Below are 18,797 nucleotides of genomic sequence, written 5' to 3' on the forward strand. Positions count from 1 at the left end.
TACAGGTTTCTCAAGAGACAGCTAAGGTGGTCTGATACTCCCATCTCTTTAAGAATTTTCCAACTTTGTTGTGATCCATGCAGTCAAAGCGTTTGGCATAGTCAATAAAGCAGAATTAGATGTTTGTCTGGAACTTCTTGCATTCCATGATCCAATGAATGTTGGCAATTTGATCTCTTGTTCCTCTGACTTTTTTAAACCCAGCTTGTACAGCTCAAAGTTCTTGGTTCACATACTGCTGAATCCTAGCTTGGAGGATTTTGAGCATTACTTTACTAGCGTGTGAAATGAGAGTAATTGTATGGTAGTTTGAACATTCTCTGCCATCACCCTTTGAGATTTGAATGAAAATAGTCCTTTTCCAGTCCTGTGACCACTGCTGAGTTTTCCAAATTTTCTGGCATATTGAATACAGCACTTTGGCAGCATCATCTTTTAAGGTTTGAAATAGCTCAGCTGGAATTCTGTCACCTCTACTAACTTTGTTCGTTGTAATGCTTCCTAAGGCCCACTTGACTTCACACACCAAGATATCTGGCTCTAGGTAAGTGACCATACCATCATGGTTATCTGGGTCATGAAGATCTATGTTGTGTAGTTCTGTATATTCTTGCCACCTCTTCTTAATCTTTTCTGCTTCTGTTAGGTCCTTACCATTTCTGTTCTTTATTGTGCTCATCCTTGCATGAAATTTTTCCTTTATATCTTCAGTTTTATTGGAGAGATCTCTAGTCCTACCCATTCTATTATTTTCCTCTATTTCTTTGCATTGTTCATTTCAGAAGGCCGTCTTACTTCTCCTTGCTATTCTTTGGAACTCTGCATTCAGTTGGGTATATCTTTCCTTTCTCCCTTGCCTTTTGCTTTTCTTTACAGCTATGTGTAAAGCCTCCTTATGCAACCACTTTGCTTTCTTGCATTTCTTTTTTCTTTGGAATAGTTTTGGCCCCTGCCTCCTATACAATGTTAAGAACTTCTGTCCATAGTTCTTCAGGCACTCTGTCTACCAAATCTAATCCCTTGACTCTATTTGGCACCTCTACTGTATTATCATAAGGGATTTTTTTTAGGTCATACCTGAATGGCCTAGTGGCTTTCCCTATTTTCTTCAATTTTAGCTTGAATTTTGCAATAAGGAGCTCATGATATGAGCCCAAGTCAGGACCAGGTCTTGTTTTTGGTGACTGTACAGAGCTTCTCCATCTTTGGCTGCAGAGAACATAATCTGATATTGGTATTGACCATATAGTGATGTCCATGTGTAGAGGTGTTTCTTGGATTGCTGTTTAAAAAGATATTTGCTATCACCAGTATGCTTTCTTGACAAAGTTCTGTTAGCCTTTACCTTGCTTCATTTTGTACTTCAAGGCTAAATTTGCCTGTTATTCCTTGTATTCTTGATTTCCTACTTTTGCATTCCTATCCCCTATAATGATAAAGGATATCTTTTTCTGGTATTAGTTCTGGAAGATGTTGTAGGTCTTTATAGAACCAGTCAACTTCAGCTTCTTATAACTTTAATTGCACAGGACATTTAAAAAATAGAAGTACATTGCACTTTTAAAGTTTGTAAATCTTTAATAGTTTGTTGTTTAATAGTTATAAATCTTTTATAGTTTGTAAATCTGATCGAATGAATTTTTGATTTTATATATTCTAGAAATAATTGTGTTTGAATCTTTGCTTTTCAAAAATTTATTGATTAGTTATCTATATGCAGGTTATCTTTTTTGTGTGTGTATATATATATGTATACACATCACTAGAATTAACAGAAACTGTTATTTTTCATTTTTATTAATACTTTGCCAGCTTATGCATAATTTTAACATCTAGTTTATTTCCCTGTCCTCCTACCATTAGATATCTTCTTCAAAGATTTATTTATTATTTTTATTTCTTCAATTCACATGAAAGTGATATTTTTATTAATAAGAAATAGCTTTTCAATAAGTGTTGTGTTTCAACATAATTCCCAAGTTCTCGGAGCATGGTTCAATATCTCTTCTCTCCAAATATACTCCTTTTGAGTGGCCCCTTATCCTTTGAAACTTTATCCTTATTTGGATTTCGTTAACCAAGCTTTTCTGTCTTCTTTTACATCTTGCTGGCTAATGTGAGTTCCCTCAACTTGCTCAAGGTCCATGACTCAACTGCTTTTAAAATATCGGTCCCACTTTTTGTCTTTTTATGTCTTCATTTGACGCATCTTTGCTGATCCCTTAGTCACTGACTCTGTGCATCTTTTATCTTCTGAGTGCCTGACCTACATATAAGCATTAGAATGTTCCATGAGCATCTTAAACTTAGCTTGTAAGAAACTGGATTTCTTTTTCTTTCCCCTACACTCCCTCAAATGTACTTCCTTACGTCCTAAGATAACACAGTACTTGGCATATAGAAGTGGTTCTGATATTTTAGTGTATGGAGGACCTGTTAAAACACAACTGCCAGACTTTCTAATTCAGAGTTTCTTATTCAGTGGGCCTGGGGTAGAGACTACGAATGTGAGTTCCTAAGTTCCCAGGTTATACTGATGTTTTGGCAACCACACCTTGAGAACCACTGGCACATAGCAATCAATTAATACTTGTTAGATAAATCATTCCTATGAGCAAATGAATGTTTAAAATATGTAATACATGCTCAAAGTCAACTGAACTCAGTAATGAACTGAACTCAGTAAATGACAAAAAATATTCATAGAAGTTCTGTCTGAAGAAACAAGGAAGATCCATTGGTATAACACCTTCTTACTGTAGATCATTAAACCAAAGTCTAAAGGGATTGAAAAGAAGGAAAAATAAGTAGACTCAACCCATCTTGACTTTCTGTGAAAATTAAGTAATTTTATAGGTCACATTTTTATTTAGGTAATCAAGTATTAGTTTTTTTAACTTCAGAGATTATTCATACAGCAGATTATTTTTTTTCTCTAGATGTATAGACTTTTGCATACAGGCACAAATTTCCCAAAATGATTAAAATGCTGCTAAATTTTAATGCTGCCTCCCATACCCCAAAGATGCATGTAGAGAGGGGAGAAATCTAGAGCTCAGTATGCCAGTTAACATTCAAGATTCTCATCACCCCAAGCACTGTATTGGCAAGCAATCAGCTGAGAAAAGTGAGTAGAGGTCACTTGACACATACTGGTCCTACAGAAAGAATTCTGCAGGTTAGAACTCTTCATTTGCCCAGAATCGAAAGAACTTTCATCAGTGCTGTAAGTGTCCACACTGTGACAGCTCTGTTGTCTGAAGCTATTTTATTGTTTTCCCAAGTTTGGATATTTGATAGAACTGACCAGTCTTCAGGTTTCCCTGATGACTCAGTGGTAAAGAACCTGTTTGCTAATGCAGGAGACTTGGGTTTGATCCCTAGGTTGGAAAGATCCTCTGGAGAAGGAAATGGCAACCCATTCCAGTATTCTTGCCTGAGAAATCCTATGGACATAGGAGCCTGGTTGGTTACAGTCCTTGAAGTCATGAAAAAGTCTGTTTGGGGAGCGCTCACCAACAAAGCTCTCAGTAGGTCTTTAAATAGTCCACTCGAATTAGTCAAATCAAGTAGGCTAGTTGCTAATCATTCATGCAGAAGTTAGCCTTGTGGATCTCCAGTGGTATTTCAGATCCTAAACAGTACGTCAAATATCCCACTCTCTTCTTCTTGGCTATAAGTAAAAATCAGATACACAAATGTCTCTAAAAATAAAGATAGAGATTTTCCAGTCCAGCTGCAAATGAACTTTATCCTACACAGCAATCTTGCAGGATTGAGAAAAGCTGACACTTCTTTCCTTAGAACCAGCTGCACAAGGGGCCAAGCAGGTCTCTAGCTAGGTGAACATGCACACATGCATATGCATATATATTTGTTGTTGTTCAGTCGCTAAGCAGTGTCTTGACTGGTTTGCGACCCCATGGACTGCAGCACGCCAGGCTTCACTGTGTCCTTCACTGTTTCCTGGAGTTTGCTCAAGCTCATGTCCATTGAGTCAGTGATGCCATCCAACCATCTCATCCTGTCACCCCCTACTTCCCTGCCCTCAATCTTTCCCAGCATCATGGTCTTTTCCAAGAGTCGGCTCTTCACATCAGGTGGCCAAAACGTTGGAGCTTCAGCTTTAGCATCAGTCTTTTCCAATGAATATTCAGAGTTGATTTGCTTTAGGATTTACTGGTTTGATCTCCCTGTTGTCCAAGGGACTCTCAAGAGTATTCTCAAGCACAACAGCTCAAAATCATCAATATATGTGTGCGTGTGTGCCTACAGTAGTAGTAAGCCTGCAGGTTTTACTTTGATATGTAAATGTGTGTGTGTGTATGTGTGTAACCTATTAGGGTTACTGTAGGTACACATATACACACCCACAGTAGTTAGGCCAGCAGGCTTTACTTTAAGGAATAGTCTGGTGACCAACTAAAGGGATCTCATGACAAAGTTGTATTTCCTTTGAGAATACTAATCTCTAGAAGAGAATGTCCAAAAAATATGAATTTTATGAGTAAATAATGTACTTAAAAATATTTGAAGAAGTACAATACAATGGGTTGCTGTTTCCCATTAGGTATATTTATTATCAATTACCAGTTATATTTACAGTAATTATGGGCAAGGAGTCCAGTCATCTAGATCTGGCTTGAGCTCTGTTATCAGGAAAAGATTTGAAACAAAAATATTCATAGATAATACACCAAATGTGTCATGTTTAAGGAAAGATTTTTTTCCATTATCTTCATCCAGTTTTATTACCTACCTTTTTATTTGTACTCAGCTTTTATCATCTGCACAGCGGAACTAATTTAGGGGGTTCTAACCAATTTTTTTTAAAGTATAGTCTTATGACTGCCTGCATTTGAAATATCAAGGGAATATTTCTCAAATTTAAATGTGTGTGAGTCATCCAGGGCATCTTTCTTAAGATGCAGATTCTGGTTTTTTAAAGCCTGAAATTCTCCTCTAATGAGCTACCAAGTAATATACGTGCTTCTGGGTTCCTGTTTGATTTGTAGGGACTTTTTAAAATGTGTGTTTATGTATGAGTATGTATATAAATTTACAAAGGCAGGTACCTCAACAGAATCAATATCTGGAGTTAGGAATGCAAATCATTCCCCAAAGACTGCTTCATCCCAAGTTTTATAAACAATCAAGTTTAAGAAGTACTTATTTAAATAAAATAAAGTGTCTAAATTAAGTTTCAGCTATAAAACTATGTGGATCTAGTCTCATTCTGATATTTTTCTACAAACTAAATTTAAGTCAAACATAGTCTCTTAATTTATAGGGCATGAGTGTCCCTTGAGTATATATGACTTACAAACGGTTGCGAAACTTTGTGCTTCCAGATTAAAGTTTTGATTAGGTCTTATCTTTGGCTATAAGATCTAAGATAAAACCTTTGTACTATCCAAAGTTATAAGATTCTTTCTCCAAATGCTAAACAGCAACTGTGTACTTCAAAGAACTGCTTTTTTTTTTTTTAATAGCTTTGCATTTTTTTTCTTGCCTCATCACTGGATTTTTGGGGATGCACCCAGTTTACTCTGAACTCCCTCCATGCTTCCTGTCCATAACTTTTCAGGTCTTTACAGGAAATGTTTATCTAAACAAATACCATCTATAGTATGTGACATAGAGTAGGTACTTTACAACCTAGTACATTAATTGCTTCACTTTAAAGAATTTCATTTTGCTACTGTTACTCAAAAGTTGTTGAATATAGCATAACAAAATCACATCATGGTTTCTCATACAGCCTAACAACATTTTCTAATTTATTTTTTTTCCTTTCCTTACAGTATAAGCAAGTGGAACAATATATGTCATTCCATAAGTTACCAACTGATATGCGTCAGAAGATACATGATTATTATGAACACAGATACCAAGGCAAAATCTTTGACGAGGAAAATATTCTCAATGAACTCAATGATCCTCTGAGAGAGGTAAGATTAATTGTCCTCAGTCTCTATGCGTGTGATCATTGTTTACTTTCTCTTTTCCTGAGAAATCCTCAACTCCATGTTTTGACATTACTAAAAAAAAATTAAAACTGAATGTTAAAACAATTTTCCCCTTTATTCACCCTATGTTCTCACATTTACAGGCTCTGCATTTTTAAAAAATGACTGGAGAATTACTCTTATAATTATGATTCTCAAGATACCAATTTGTTTTCTGTATCCCTGGTTACAAGTCCTTTCTGGTCCTTGTTGTCCATAGCCTCCCAGCCTTCCACTCTCTCATCTCATGCTCAGCAAACTGTTTCATTAACTTCTTTGTGATTTCTACTTTTGTCCTATTTTTGTTTTTCCTGTTCATCTCCTGGACCCTGATCACAGACTGACTTGACCCTTGTGAGTCATTCATTTCCTATTACTTCAATAAAACACTTTGCAACATCTATAACCACCTCTTTTCTCAAGTGGCCCTTCCTTCCCTCCCTAGATGTCTTCCCTCTGCCCACTAGAATGTTCAGGTTACCCTTAGATCAAAAGAACGTTCTCTTGATTGTGTTTCTTGCACTGACTTTCTCTTTCTCTTTTCTTTTACTACTCATCTAGAAAGATTACTCTATAGTTATCTTCCACTGTGGTTCAATCTCCACTTCTTTACTAAAATCGTTTCCTTGAAAATTATCAGTGAACACTTAGGGATGACATTATTTGTCTTGGATCCATTGGCAGTTCTTTTAAACACTTGGTAACACCTAATATCCTGAATCTTTTGAGGGAGCTCCTTTAACACTAAACCATTGCTGTCTTTGGCTTTTCACTTTCCATTTCTGAATTTATTTTCTTATTTATTTCATCTCGCTCTTTAGTTCTGAAAATTTGACCTCCAAATTCTTGACATAATCCGTTTTCTTAAAAGCTGTATGATTTCCTTTTGCCATTGCTACATGATTTCCGTTTGCCATACACATACAATAAGCCATGTATTAAAGTGATTATCTTCCATCACTAAGCCATTTATCCTTTGAAGTCTCTCTCTGTAAATATTTTAGTTATTCTTTTGAGTCATATAGAATGTAAAACTTCAGTCTTTTGTAATCTTTCTCTGCTCTGCACATCCAGTCAATCACCAAATGCTATCAATTCACTATAACAATGTAACTTACAGCTTTGTCCTTGTTTCTTTTACCAAGTTCATGACCCTAACCTTGTTGCTCTCAGGTGGACTATTTGCACTATCCCTTTAGTTTACCTTTCAACCTTTGGTCTGTTTTCTCTAATTACCACTTAAAGCAGCAATGCCAAATTAATCTTTTATGTGTATGAGATAGTCAAGTCTCTGCTCAGAAACATTGTCTTTACAGGTTCATCAAATAGAGCCTCTTTGAGCTCATATTCGAGCCCTTCTAAGCTCTGATCCTTGCTAAATTTCCAGGTTTATTTTTCCCTATTGCCATATATTTTCCAAAGTGGCCTATAGCCAAATTGTGCAACTTACTGTTTTGCAAAAAGCAATTCTGATTTCTCAACTTGCATCATATGTTTTCCAGATATGTTTCTCATCTGTTGGAAAATGTAGTTCAAATAATATTTATTTATTTTTACTTCCTTTGATTCTCCAGATTAGATCTGGTCTCTTTTTCCCCTGACCCCAGGGCACCAAGTCCATAATGGTTGAGTACTACTTTCCATTTTGTCTGTTATCATGATTTTTCCACATTAGTTTCCTCCACTTTTGTCTTGAAAGTTCCTTAAGAGCAAAGGTCACTTCCTCTATATTTTAAATTTTTCTTGAAATTCCTGCTATATGTAGCAAATATAAAATACTCAATAAATATGTCCATTTCACCTAACATCTTTACCATTTATAACCATCCCTAAGTATTTACATCCATTAAAAGTTATTTGTATTTTTTCCGCCTTAAGACATCAGTTAAGAGTTTCGGAAACAGGAGCTGAATATCTGCTATTGATTAACTTATTTTCTCTATAAAGTCCTCAATCCAATAATAAAGTCCTCAATCAAAAAGCAAATCTTTTTACTTTGAGAGATAGAATTAAACCTTTGTATTTTTTAAAAAGCTATATATCATGTTTTTTAATCTATTAATATGTTTTGCTTTATCTCTTTGTTGGATTATGCATTTTGTTTTAAATACAAATCCTCTTCCACTAAGAGGCTGAAGCTCAGGATACTAAAACCAGGTTAGGTTCTCAAGTGCCAGGCAGGATTCAAAGGTGGGGTAGGATGGGCCATCGCATAGAGACAAAGGTAACTGAATAGACAGTATCAGCGATTAAGATGGGATCAATAGGCAGATGGATACAATAAATCTAAGGATTTATTTGAAAGAAGCAGAACAGTAAGGATTCCAACAGAAAATGTCATTGAGGGACTATAGAAAGCCAACAGAAAGTGAGCATAAAAATGAACCCTGAAAAGCTGAATGATTAAATGAGAAACTTTTCTCCATGCTAAAAATGCTTAATGTAATATAAAATCAGGATAACAAGAAAATTTTCTTAATCATGTATTTGTTATTAATTACTGCCACACTTTGACTCTGATCTTAAGTGGAAAACTTCCACTTTTCATTTTTATCCCCTTTAGTTCAGTTGCTCAGTCGTGTCTGACTCTTTGTGACCCATGGACTGCAGCATGCTGGGCTTCCCTGTCCATCACTAACTCCCAGAGCCTACTCAAACTCATGTCCATCATATCAGTGATGACATCCAACAATCTCATGCTCTGTTGTCCCTTTCTTCTCCCGCCTTCAATCTTTCCCAGCATCAGGGTCTTTTCCAGTGAGTCAGTACTTCGCGTCACGTGGCCAAAGTATTGGAGTTTCAGCTTCAGCATCGTCCTTCCAGTGAATATTCAGGACTGATTTTCCTTAGGATGGATTGGTTGGATCTCCTTGCAGTCCATGGGACTCTCAAGAGTCTTTTCCAACACCACAGTTCAAAAGCATCAGTTCTTCGGTGCTCAGCTTTCTTTATAGTCCAACTCTCACATCTATACACATGCCTCCAATTCCCTCAATTCCTACAACTATTCTGTCATTCACTTATAATAATTTGTCCTTATATTTTCAAATGCCATGTTCTTGCCTGGAGAATCCCAGGGACAGAGGAGCCTGGTGGGCTGCCATCTATGGGGTCGCACAGAGTCAGACACAACTGAAGCGATTTAGCAGCAGCAGCGGCAGCATAGTTCAAAGCTTCAGCGTCTTTTACTTCACTTTCTGACATGCACCCACCACTTTTCTCCCTGCCTTTGATCTCACTTAGCTCAAATGCATCCCATCCCTTGGCTATCATATTGAATGATATACAACACAAGTTCAATGTTACTTTCTTGGAGTCTAACTATGGCCTCCTATCCCCTCTAAGAAAAAGGCCAAGCTGCTTGAATTGCACTGGAGAAGCTCTGTGGTCTGCCTCCATCTTTACTTTCATGATTCACTGACAGCAAATTGTTGATAATTTCCCTGAGAGGAAAAATGTCGCTGATTGTCTCTTGGCCTTTCTTTATGCTGCCTTCCCTATCTTCAATCCTTTCAACCCGACTTTCCTTCAATTTTCCATCAAACAGTCTTACCAGGTATGAGTTTCTTCCTAAATTCTCTCTGAAAACTCTCTATCACTGTATTTTCATTTGTCAGTTTACTCTTCATCTCTTTCAAGACTGTGAGCTTCTTGAGGATAGAGACTGTGCCATAGTATCTCTGTATCTCTAATGACTAGTATTTGATAGGAGCTCACTAAATATTTATTAGAAAAATGGTATTTTACTGAATTATGAGTGAAAAGCAGGATAAATTATGGCTACTTAATCAAATTAAAGTTCTTAGAAGTAGAAGCATGAAATACTGAAATATTTAACACCTTAAAAAGGTGAGAACAATGTTTGTTCCTTTGTTCTTCAACGTTTGCTCTTCTGGCATCAGAGTCACACAAAAGCCAAACTTTAATGTGAACTAAAACTATAGAAACAGGAAGAGTAGCATAGGGAAGTAAGCAAAGACATTGGCCAGCAGGTAACAGAAGGCATTATTCAAATGAAACCTGGATCCAAAACACCCAGATATGTTTTACAAAGAAAAGTTTAGTAAGAACAATGGGAAATATATCTTGTCCTCTGTTAACCTGGAGTATTATGTACCTGCTATATTTAGGTCAAAGTGGTAGATCACAAGAAATGTTTTAAAAGTAGTAAAATACATCATTCTGTCTTTCAAAAGCTGTATTCTAATTTAGAAGATGAGGTGTTAATTTATGCAAAGATGTATTTTGGTCCTTATTGTGCCTCTTGTGTCCAGAAAGTGCCTGGCATATAGAAGACATTGAATGATTGATACTATAAATATAAAATGAATCCAACCAAGATACTTAGAAAGTGAAAACTAGATTACTGGATATGTGTATTTTAATAAAAGGTAAAAATATAAGATGTGCGTTGTATGCACAAACACATGCCACATGTAATTGTTAATCATATATTCAAGTTTTCACCAACAACTATCTTACATTTTAATAAGACTTTTAACTTAAAATGCTTCTTTGTCCAGAAGCCTCTTTTTTTGAAAGTATTTTGCATAATATGAGATGCTGATATATACATTAAAGCAACAATTTCTGCTAACACAAGTCTGGGTACTCACAAATGTAAAAAAGTGAAAGGTCAAACTTTATATTCTAAAAAGCTTATTAAAAAAATCCATTGTTTGAAAATAGAGAAAGAAAATAAAATATGGTTCTTATGAATGTGAAATTATTCCTTACTCATAATCAGTTAAATCTGTGTTATATCTATTTTATTCTCCATCCTTTCTTTTCAATGTGTTTGAATATTTTAAAATATGAAGAATCTCTAAGATGTAGAATGGCAGGAAGAATTTCATTTGTGTGACCTTTGAAAGCTCTTACCAGAAACTCATATCATGCATATGCAAAATAATTTAGCTAGTAGATATTTCGAGAGCAAAACTTTATTGAAAGAATTCTCATGCAGAAACTAGGTGATTTATCTTTTTCATACATTGGAGACAAATTGCTGAACTGCCTTCAACAAATACCTGACTCACTGTTGAGGTCTCAATACAAATGTTACCTCCTTAACAGAGCCTCCCCTGAGAAGTTCATCTGATTTAATTTCCTTGCATTCTCCATCATATGAGTTTTGTTGTTGGCACACATCACTTTGTTGTCTTGTTGTCTCTTTTTATTTATTTGTTAATTGTCTGATCTACTATAGGAACTCAGGACCCAAGAAAGTAAGGACTTCTTGATTTCCACCATAGCTCCAGCCCCTCCATAGTACATCTTTAATAACTGCTTGTTGGATAAATAAATAAAGTCAAATTGTTAGATTATTAGATGATTAGAACTTGAAGGGAGAATTTTGGAGACACAGTAGAGATGCTGGCATGACGAAAAGTGATGCCCAGAACTATGACGTACTGTGGCCGCTTACCTTTCTTAGTATCATTTTAGATTGTACTATGGAGAATGTGGTTTCTAACATACTACTAAAGGATGCTGGCATCTTTAGATTCCTCTGTGAGTTTGTTTTGATATACACACAAAAAACCTAGAAGGCCCTATTTTGCATGCAGTTGTTTTTATTTTCTTTTTAACTTTCTCAACGTTTATATACATTAGTGATTTATTTCTGAGTAAACCTGAGGGTTGGGGGAGTATGCCAATAGAGTATAATTATTAAAGGTATCTGAGTATTTTGTCTGAACTCTATAATATTAATAGTATCCACAGGATAGATAGAAAATAAATACTATTTTTCTTATATTGCTATGCCAGGTGTGCGTAGGGTAATGTCAGTGGTTCGTAAAACAAAAGTTGCTGGATTCCCTGTCTGAACCTAAGCAGTGAGCCACTCAAGGTGGAGAAAATTCAGCATGGGACATAAATCTGTGTGTTCTTCATCCTCGAGCTAAGCCATATGACTACAGCACTGGCCCCACTGGCATTGTCAGCATCCTGAGAAGTGATTGGAAAGTCATCTAAAAAAATTATCTTTGTTTCATTGTCAACTAATATACATGGACACAAGAATATAGGAACAACCACAGTTTTCTGAAAAAAACTACTTAGAATAGTACCTAGAAGTTAAATTAGAGCCACTATAGTGATGCATTCATTATCTGTCATCTCTGTTCTTCACTCTCTTATTGGTCTGTGACTGTGTCTGGTTACAGTTCTGAGTCTGCAAAGATGGACTTCAGTGATCTCCAGAAACCTCCTCTCCCTCCCAGTTGTGCCCAGTCCTGGTGTGCCTGGAGAACCCTCCTATTCTTCCATCCACTTAAAATGTGCACCTGTTTTGCCTTGTGGGCTCGGAGGTCTTCTGTTTCATTGTTTTGAATGGTTTAAATTGCCTTTATGATATTCTCAGTGTTTTGAATAGCACCATGTATGAGTGAAAGCCAACTATTGAGGAGCCATGCGGCGTCAGGGGGAGAGTATGGCCCTGGTTCCACTGGCCTCTTTTTTTGTTTGTTTTTATTTTATACTGAAGTTTAATGATGGCTCAGTGGTAAAGAATCCCCCTGCCAGTGCAGGACTTAGAGGTTTGATACCTGGGTCAAGAAAATCCCTTGGAGAAGGAAATGGCAACACACTCCACAATTCTTGCCTATAAAATCCCATGGACAGAGGAGCCTGGCAGGCTACAGTCATGAGATTGCAAAGGGTCAGACACAACTGATCAACCAAACAATACATGGTTGATTTATAGTGGTATGTTAATTTCAGGTGTACAGCAAAGTGATTTAGTTATACATATACATTTCTTTTCCCATATAGATTATTACAGAATACTAAGTAAAGTTCCGTGTGCTATACAGTAGATCCTTTCTGACTATCTATTTTAATATGATAGTGTGTATATGCTAATCCCAATTTCATAACTTATAGCCCCCCTTCCCACCTTTGGTAACCTTGAGTTTATTTTTAAGTCTGTGAATCTGTTTTTGTTTTGTAAATAAGTGTTTTGTATCATCTTTTAGACTTGTGTTTCTCTGTGTGACTTAATTTAGTGTGATAATCTCTAGGCCCATTTGTGTTGCTGTAAATGGCATTATTTCATACTTATTTTAAGGCTGAATAATATTCCATTGTATACGCACAGACCACATCTTTATCCATGAATCTGTGGATGGACATTCTGGTTGCTTCCATGTCTTGGCTATTGTAAGTAGTTCTGAAATGAACACTGAGGTTCATGTATCTTTTTGAAGTATGATTTTCTCCAGATACATGCCCAATAGTGGGATTGATGAATCATATGGTAAGTCCCACACTGTTCTCCATAGTGCCATTCAGTTCAGTCAGTTCAGTTCAGTCACTCAGTCATGTCCGACTCTTTGCGACCCCATGAATTGCAGCACGCCAGGCCTCCCTGTCCATCACCAATTCCCGGAGTTCACTCAGACTCACATCCATCGAGTCAGTGATGCTATCCAGCCATCTCATCCTCTGTTGTCCCCTTCTCCTCCTGCCCCCAATCCCTCCCAGCATCAGATTCTTTTCCAATGAGTCATCTCTTTGCATGAGGTGGCCAAAGTACTGAAGTTTCAGCTTCAGCTTCATTCCCTCCAAAGAAATCCCAGGGCTGATCTCCTTCAGAATGGACTGGTTGGATCTCCTTGCAGTCCAAGGGACTCTCAAGAGTCTTCTCCAACACCACAGTTCAAAAGCATCAATTCTTCAGTGCTCAGCCTTCTTCACAGTCCAACTCTCACATCCATACATGACCACTGGAAAAACCATAGCCTTGACTAGATGGACCTTAGTCGGCAAAGTAATGTCTCTGCTTTTGAATATACTATCTAGGTTGGTCATAACTTTTCTTCCAAGGAGCAAGTGTCTTTTAATTTCATGGCTGCAGTCACCATCTGCAGTGATTTTGGAGCCCCCCAAAATAAAGTCTGACTCTGTTTCCACTGTTTCCCCATCTATTTCCCATGAAGTGATGGGACCAGATGCCATGATCTTCCTTTTCTGAATGTTGAGCTTTAAGCCAAGTTTTTCACTCTCCACCTTCACTTTCATCAAGAGGCTTTTTAGCTCCCCTTCACTTTCTGCCATAGGGTGGTGTCATCTGCGTATCTGTGCCATTAGCCTCATATAAATGCAGCACCACAACTTAGTATCTGCACAACTTTGGGCTCTTTCATAACTTGTACATATTTTACTTTCTTCATCTTTAAATATAAATGATGATGATAAGTACCTAACAGAGATGTTTTAAAATTAAATGAGAAAAAAAAACATTAAAAGTTTGAAAAGTGCCTAGTACATAGTAAGTACAAAGTAAAATTTTATTCTTAGTATTACTATGAGTCCATGAAAAATAGTATATAGTTGCAGCCCACATGGCTCTTACAACTTGATGAGAGACAGAATTTTAAACCAGCAATTATAACTGTGTATTAGTGCTATGAGAGGTCATTCAGAAGGTGTTAGACCATACCTCAGAGGGACACTAACTCAAGGTTTATCATATGTCTCATTTCTTCTGGAATTTATTCAAACAATCTGCTAACAAGCCCTTCCTCCAGTTTAACAACCAGCCTTCTGGAGACAGCATCTTAGCATCAAAACTTGGCATTGGAATTTTAAGATCAGAGACTGATGACGCTTTAATGCAGGAGTATATTTAAAACAAAAAGCTAATTAGAAAAATTCAGTGAGCCATACCCCTCTGCTTATGAGAGCCTGTTGGAATGTGTACAAAGTAAGAAGGTCTATTTTTATCATGATCAGATTTATACTGATTTGATTAGTGCAAAATGGCAAACTTAACTGTCGAGAAAGAGGTTAATGCACTTCTAAGTCTGTCTCCAAAGTTCAGAACTGATCTATTTTTAAACAATGGCATGTGAAGAGCTGTGGGCTGAAAATAGGTACAGATCATGTGTCCCAGCAGAATATAGGACGTCAGTATATTTCATTTTCACAGAACATGAATTGGGCTGAGAGTATAATACTGTCCTTCTGACCTTTAATTTGTTGAATAGAGTGGTAGGGAAAAAAGTCCTAATTTGCATCCATATATTTAGTGTAATTCAGAATAAGTTCTTAAAGTACATACTTGTTGGTTTTTTGAAGGTCTCCTAAAAATGTGTTTAGTTCAGATTAATTAAAATAGCCTAGACACGTAGTATTATAAAGCTATACAGGAATCGTGTGTCATATACTCACGTAAAAGGCACAGTAACCAAAGGCTAGAAAATATATGTAAGTGATCTAATCTTGGTCACATTACCAAGGAAAGAAATTTAGTCTTTACACTTTCATCTTAGAACTTTTCCCTTGCATCCCTAAAAAACAAACAGACAAAAAGCATTTATTGATTTCTTAATGTGTGTAAGATACTGATTTAGGCATGATGAGAAGGTAAATCATAAAATGTCATTTCTAGTCCCACAGTGCTTTACTGTGTATTTGTTGAGAAAAGATAGAAAAACATGAAAAAAAAATGAAGAAAAAGTTAAAATACATTACTAAAAATACAAGAAATGTAGGAAGTTACATATGGTTAATTGCCAGAGCAAAGCAGACATTGCTCACTAAACTTTGAAATGGATTAAAGACTTAAATATATGGACCTAAACTCACAAAACTCTTAGAAGAAAACAGGAAAAAAATGGGTTCTGACAATGCTTTTTTTGAATGAGACCTAAAACACAAGCAATAAAATAAAAACTGAGTTAGTCGAACTACATAAACTAAAAAGTTTCTGCAGAACAGTCAACACAATAAAAAGACAACCCATGGACTGGAAGAAAATACTTGGAATCCACACATCTGAGGAGAGGTTAATATTCAAAATATATAAACAACTGACATAATTCAAGAACAGGAAAGCAAGTAGTCCAATTAAAAAGTGGGCAAAGGACCCAAATAGACTTTTTTTTTTCACATTTAAATGGCCATGAGACATATTGAAATGTGCTGAATTAAGCTGATCATTAGAGAAATGCAAATCAAAACTACAGGGAGCTGTCACCTCACACCTATTGGAATGTCTGTTATCAAAGGACAAGGTATAGTAAGTACTGGGGAGGACATGGAGGAAAGGGAAACTGGGAGGATCAGGAGAAAGACAGTTTGTATCATTGAGCAAGCGCCAGATCCCTGGACCTTTTCCTTGATTTTTCCTAACATCTCTTCAGTACTCTCCTTTATTGACTACGCCAAAACCTTTGACTGTGTGGATCAAAACAACTTGTGGAAAACTCCTAAAGAGATGGGAATACCAGACCACCTGACCTGCCTCTTGAGAAACCTGTATGCAGGTCAAGAAGCAATAGTTAGAACTGGACATGGAACAACAGACTGGTTCTAAATCAGGAAAGGAATACGTCAAGGCTGAATATTGTTACTGTGCTTATTTAACTTACATGCAGAGTACATTATGAGAAACATTGGTTTGGATGAAGCACAAGCTGGAATCAAGATTGCCAGGAGAAATATCAATAATCTCAGATATATAGATGACACCACCATTATGGCAAAAAGTGAAGAAGAACTAAAGAGCCTCTTGATGAAAGTGAAACAGACTGCAAAGTTAGCTTAAAACTAAACATTCAGAAAACTAAGATCATGGCATCTGATCCCATCAGTTCATGGCAAATAGATGGGGAAACAGTGAAAACAGTGGGAAACTTTATTTTGGGGGGCTCCAAAATCACTGCAGATGGTGACTCCAGCCATGAAATTAAAAGAAACTTGCTCCTTGGAAGAAAAGTTATGACCAACATAGACAGCATATTAAAAAACAGAGACATTGCTTTGCTGATAAAGGTCTGTTTAGTCAAGGCTATGGTTTTTCCAGTGGTCATCTATGGATGTGAGTTGGACTGTAAAGAAAGCTGAGTGCCACCGAAGAATTGATGCTTTTGAACTGTGGTGTTGGAGAAGACTCTTGAGAGTCCCTTGGACTGCAAGGAGATCCAACCAGTCCATCCTAACAGAAATCAATCCTGAATATTCATTGGAAGGACTGATGCTGAAGCTGAAACTCCAGTACTTTGGCCAGCTCATGCAAAGAACTGACTCTGCAAAAGACCTTGATGCTGGGAAACATTGAAGGTGCAAGGAGAAGAGGATGACAGAGGATGAGATGGCTGGATGGCATCACCAACTCAATGGATGTGAGTTTGAGTGAACTCCGGGAGTTGGTGAATGACAGGGAGGCCTGGCTTGCTACAGTCCCTGGGTTCACATAGAGTCGGGCAAGACTGAGCAACTGAGAACTGAGCTTCAGTACTCACCGCTACCCCAATATTTTTCTGGATAACAATGTTTAGGTCTTCAAAAATTAGTCCTGTGGTTGTGTTGTATAATTCTACTTATGAGGCTGGTGGAATAAGCACATTCATAGCAACAGAGAGTAGAATTCATCAGTGATTTGAGTGAAGGGAGAAAGTTATAGTTTAAAGGTTACAGAACTTTGGTTGAAATTGATGAGAATGCTCTAGGTATAGATACAGAGGAACTTCCCAGGTGGCGCTAGTGGTAAAGAACCCACCTGCCAGTGCAGGAGACATAAGAGATGCCAGTTCGATCCCTGGGTCGGGAGGATCCCCTGGAGGAGGGCGTGGCAACCCACTCCAGTATTCTTGCCCAAAGAATCCCATGGACAGAGGAGTCTGGCGGGCTACAGTCCATCGGTTATCAAAGAGTTGGACACGACTGAAGTGACTTAGCACACACAATCACTAATGGCAACACTCAGACACCATTATGAACGTTCTTGTGAATTGTATACATGGAAATGCTTAAACTATAAATATTGTTGTATATATTTTATAAAAATCTAAAAAGTCAATCTTATAAAATTGCACCCATTATTATAACTCTCATCCTGCCTGTAAAGTCATTTCCATCTGCCTGTAGCTCTTGTCAACTAAATGCCCATGGTACTTCACACTCAATACAAAAATAAAGCAAAATCCTTTTTTTGTGTCAGTAAAGTTTTTTTTGTTTTCTGTTTTTCAATTTATTTCACCCCAGACTGAAGAGCTCAGAAGTTGTTGAAGTGTGTGGGCTATATTTTACAGCTTCTCAGAGCCATCTGAGCTGGATCATGTGTGTTACCCCTGCCACTGCGGTACTTCCAGAGCTGAGGTGCTGCTGTGTCTTGACAGATACTCCAAGGGGGCAGCTTCATCCTTCCTGCCACACTTTAGCCAGCCTAACTCACTATGTTAATTTCTTCAGGCTGTAATCACAAAATACCACAGTGGCTTAATCAACAGACAATCATTTTCTCATACTTCTAGGGGCTGAAGTCCAAGGTCAAGTGTCAGCAGGTTTGGATTCTTCCGGGGTTTCTCTCCTTTGCTTGCAGATGGCCACCTTTCTTTTCATGTGCTCAGTTTTTTCTTCTCACAGCAGTCAGACTGGATTAGGACCCCCTCTCACAGCTTTATTTTAACTTCATCTCCTCGTTAATAGACCTGTCTCCAAACACAGGCGCATTCTGAAGTACTGGGAGTTAAAACTTCAGCATATGAATGTAGAGGGGTCACCATTAAGCCCATAATGCTTGCTGACACGTGCAATGCTTAAATCTAACTAATGTGACAGACAAATAAATATTTAATGCAGCTTAGAATGCCTGCTTAGTTTTAGGGAGTGGCCTGCTTTCCTCATGTCCTTTGCACATGTACACATACTGTTATTTCTATTGCTGGACTATTAATGGTGAAAAAGAATTTATGTGGATTTTATTACAAAATTTCATGAATAGGTTTTTATCAAATTCTCCAAATCCCTTCTCAGAATTTTTTAACTCATTGTACTATC

At 37.1% G+C, this 18,797-nt stretch overlaps 1 protein-coding gene across 1 annotated transcript in view; it reads left to right on the forward strand.

The window, feature by feature from the left end:
• Positions 1 to 18,797, forward strand: part of HCN1 (hyperpolarization activated cyclic nucleotide gated potassium channel 1) — a 450,862-nt gene that overhangs the window by 358,752 nt on the left and 73,313 nt on the right. The window contains exon 5 of the mRNA XM_013972798.2: positions 5,805 to 5,951. Within this exon, the coding sequence (XP_013828252.2) occupies positions 5,805 to 5,951 (147 nt within the window). The remainder of the gene's footprint in view (positions 1 to 5,804; positions 5,952 to 18,797) is intronic.

This window comes from Capra hircus, chromosome 20 (genome assembly GCF_001704415.2).
Source record: "Capra hircus breed San Clemente chromosome 20, ASM170441v1, whole genome shotgun sequence".
Taxonomy (NCBI): Eukaryota; Metazoa; Chordata; class Mammalia; order Artiodactyla; family Bovidae; genus Capra; species Capra hircus.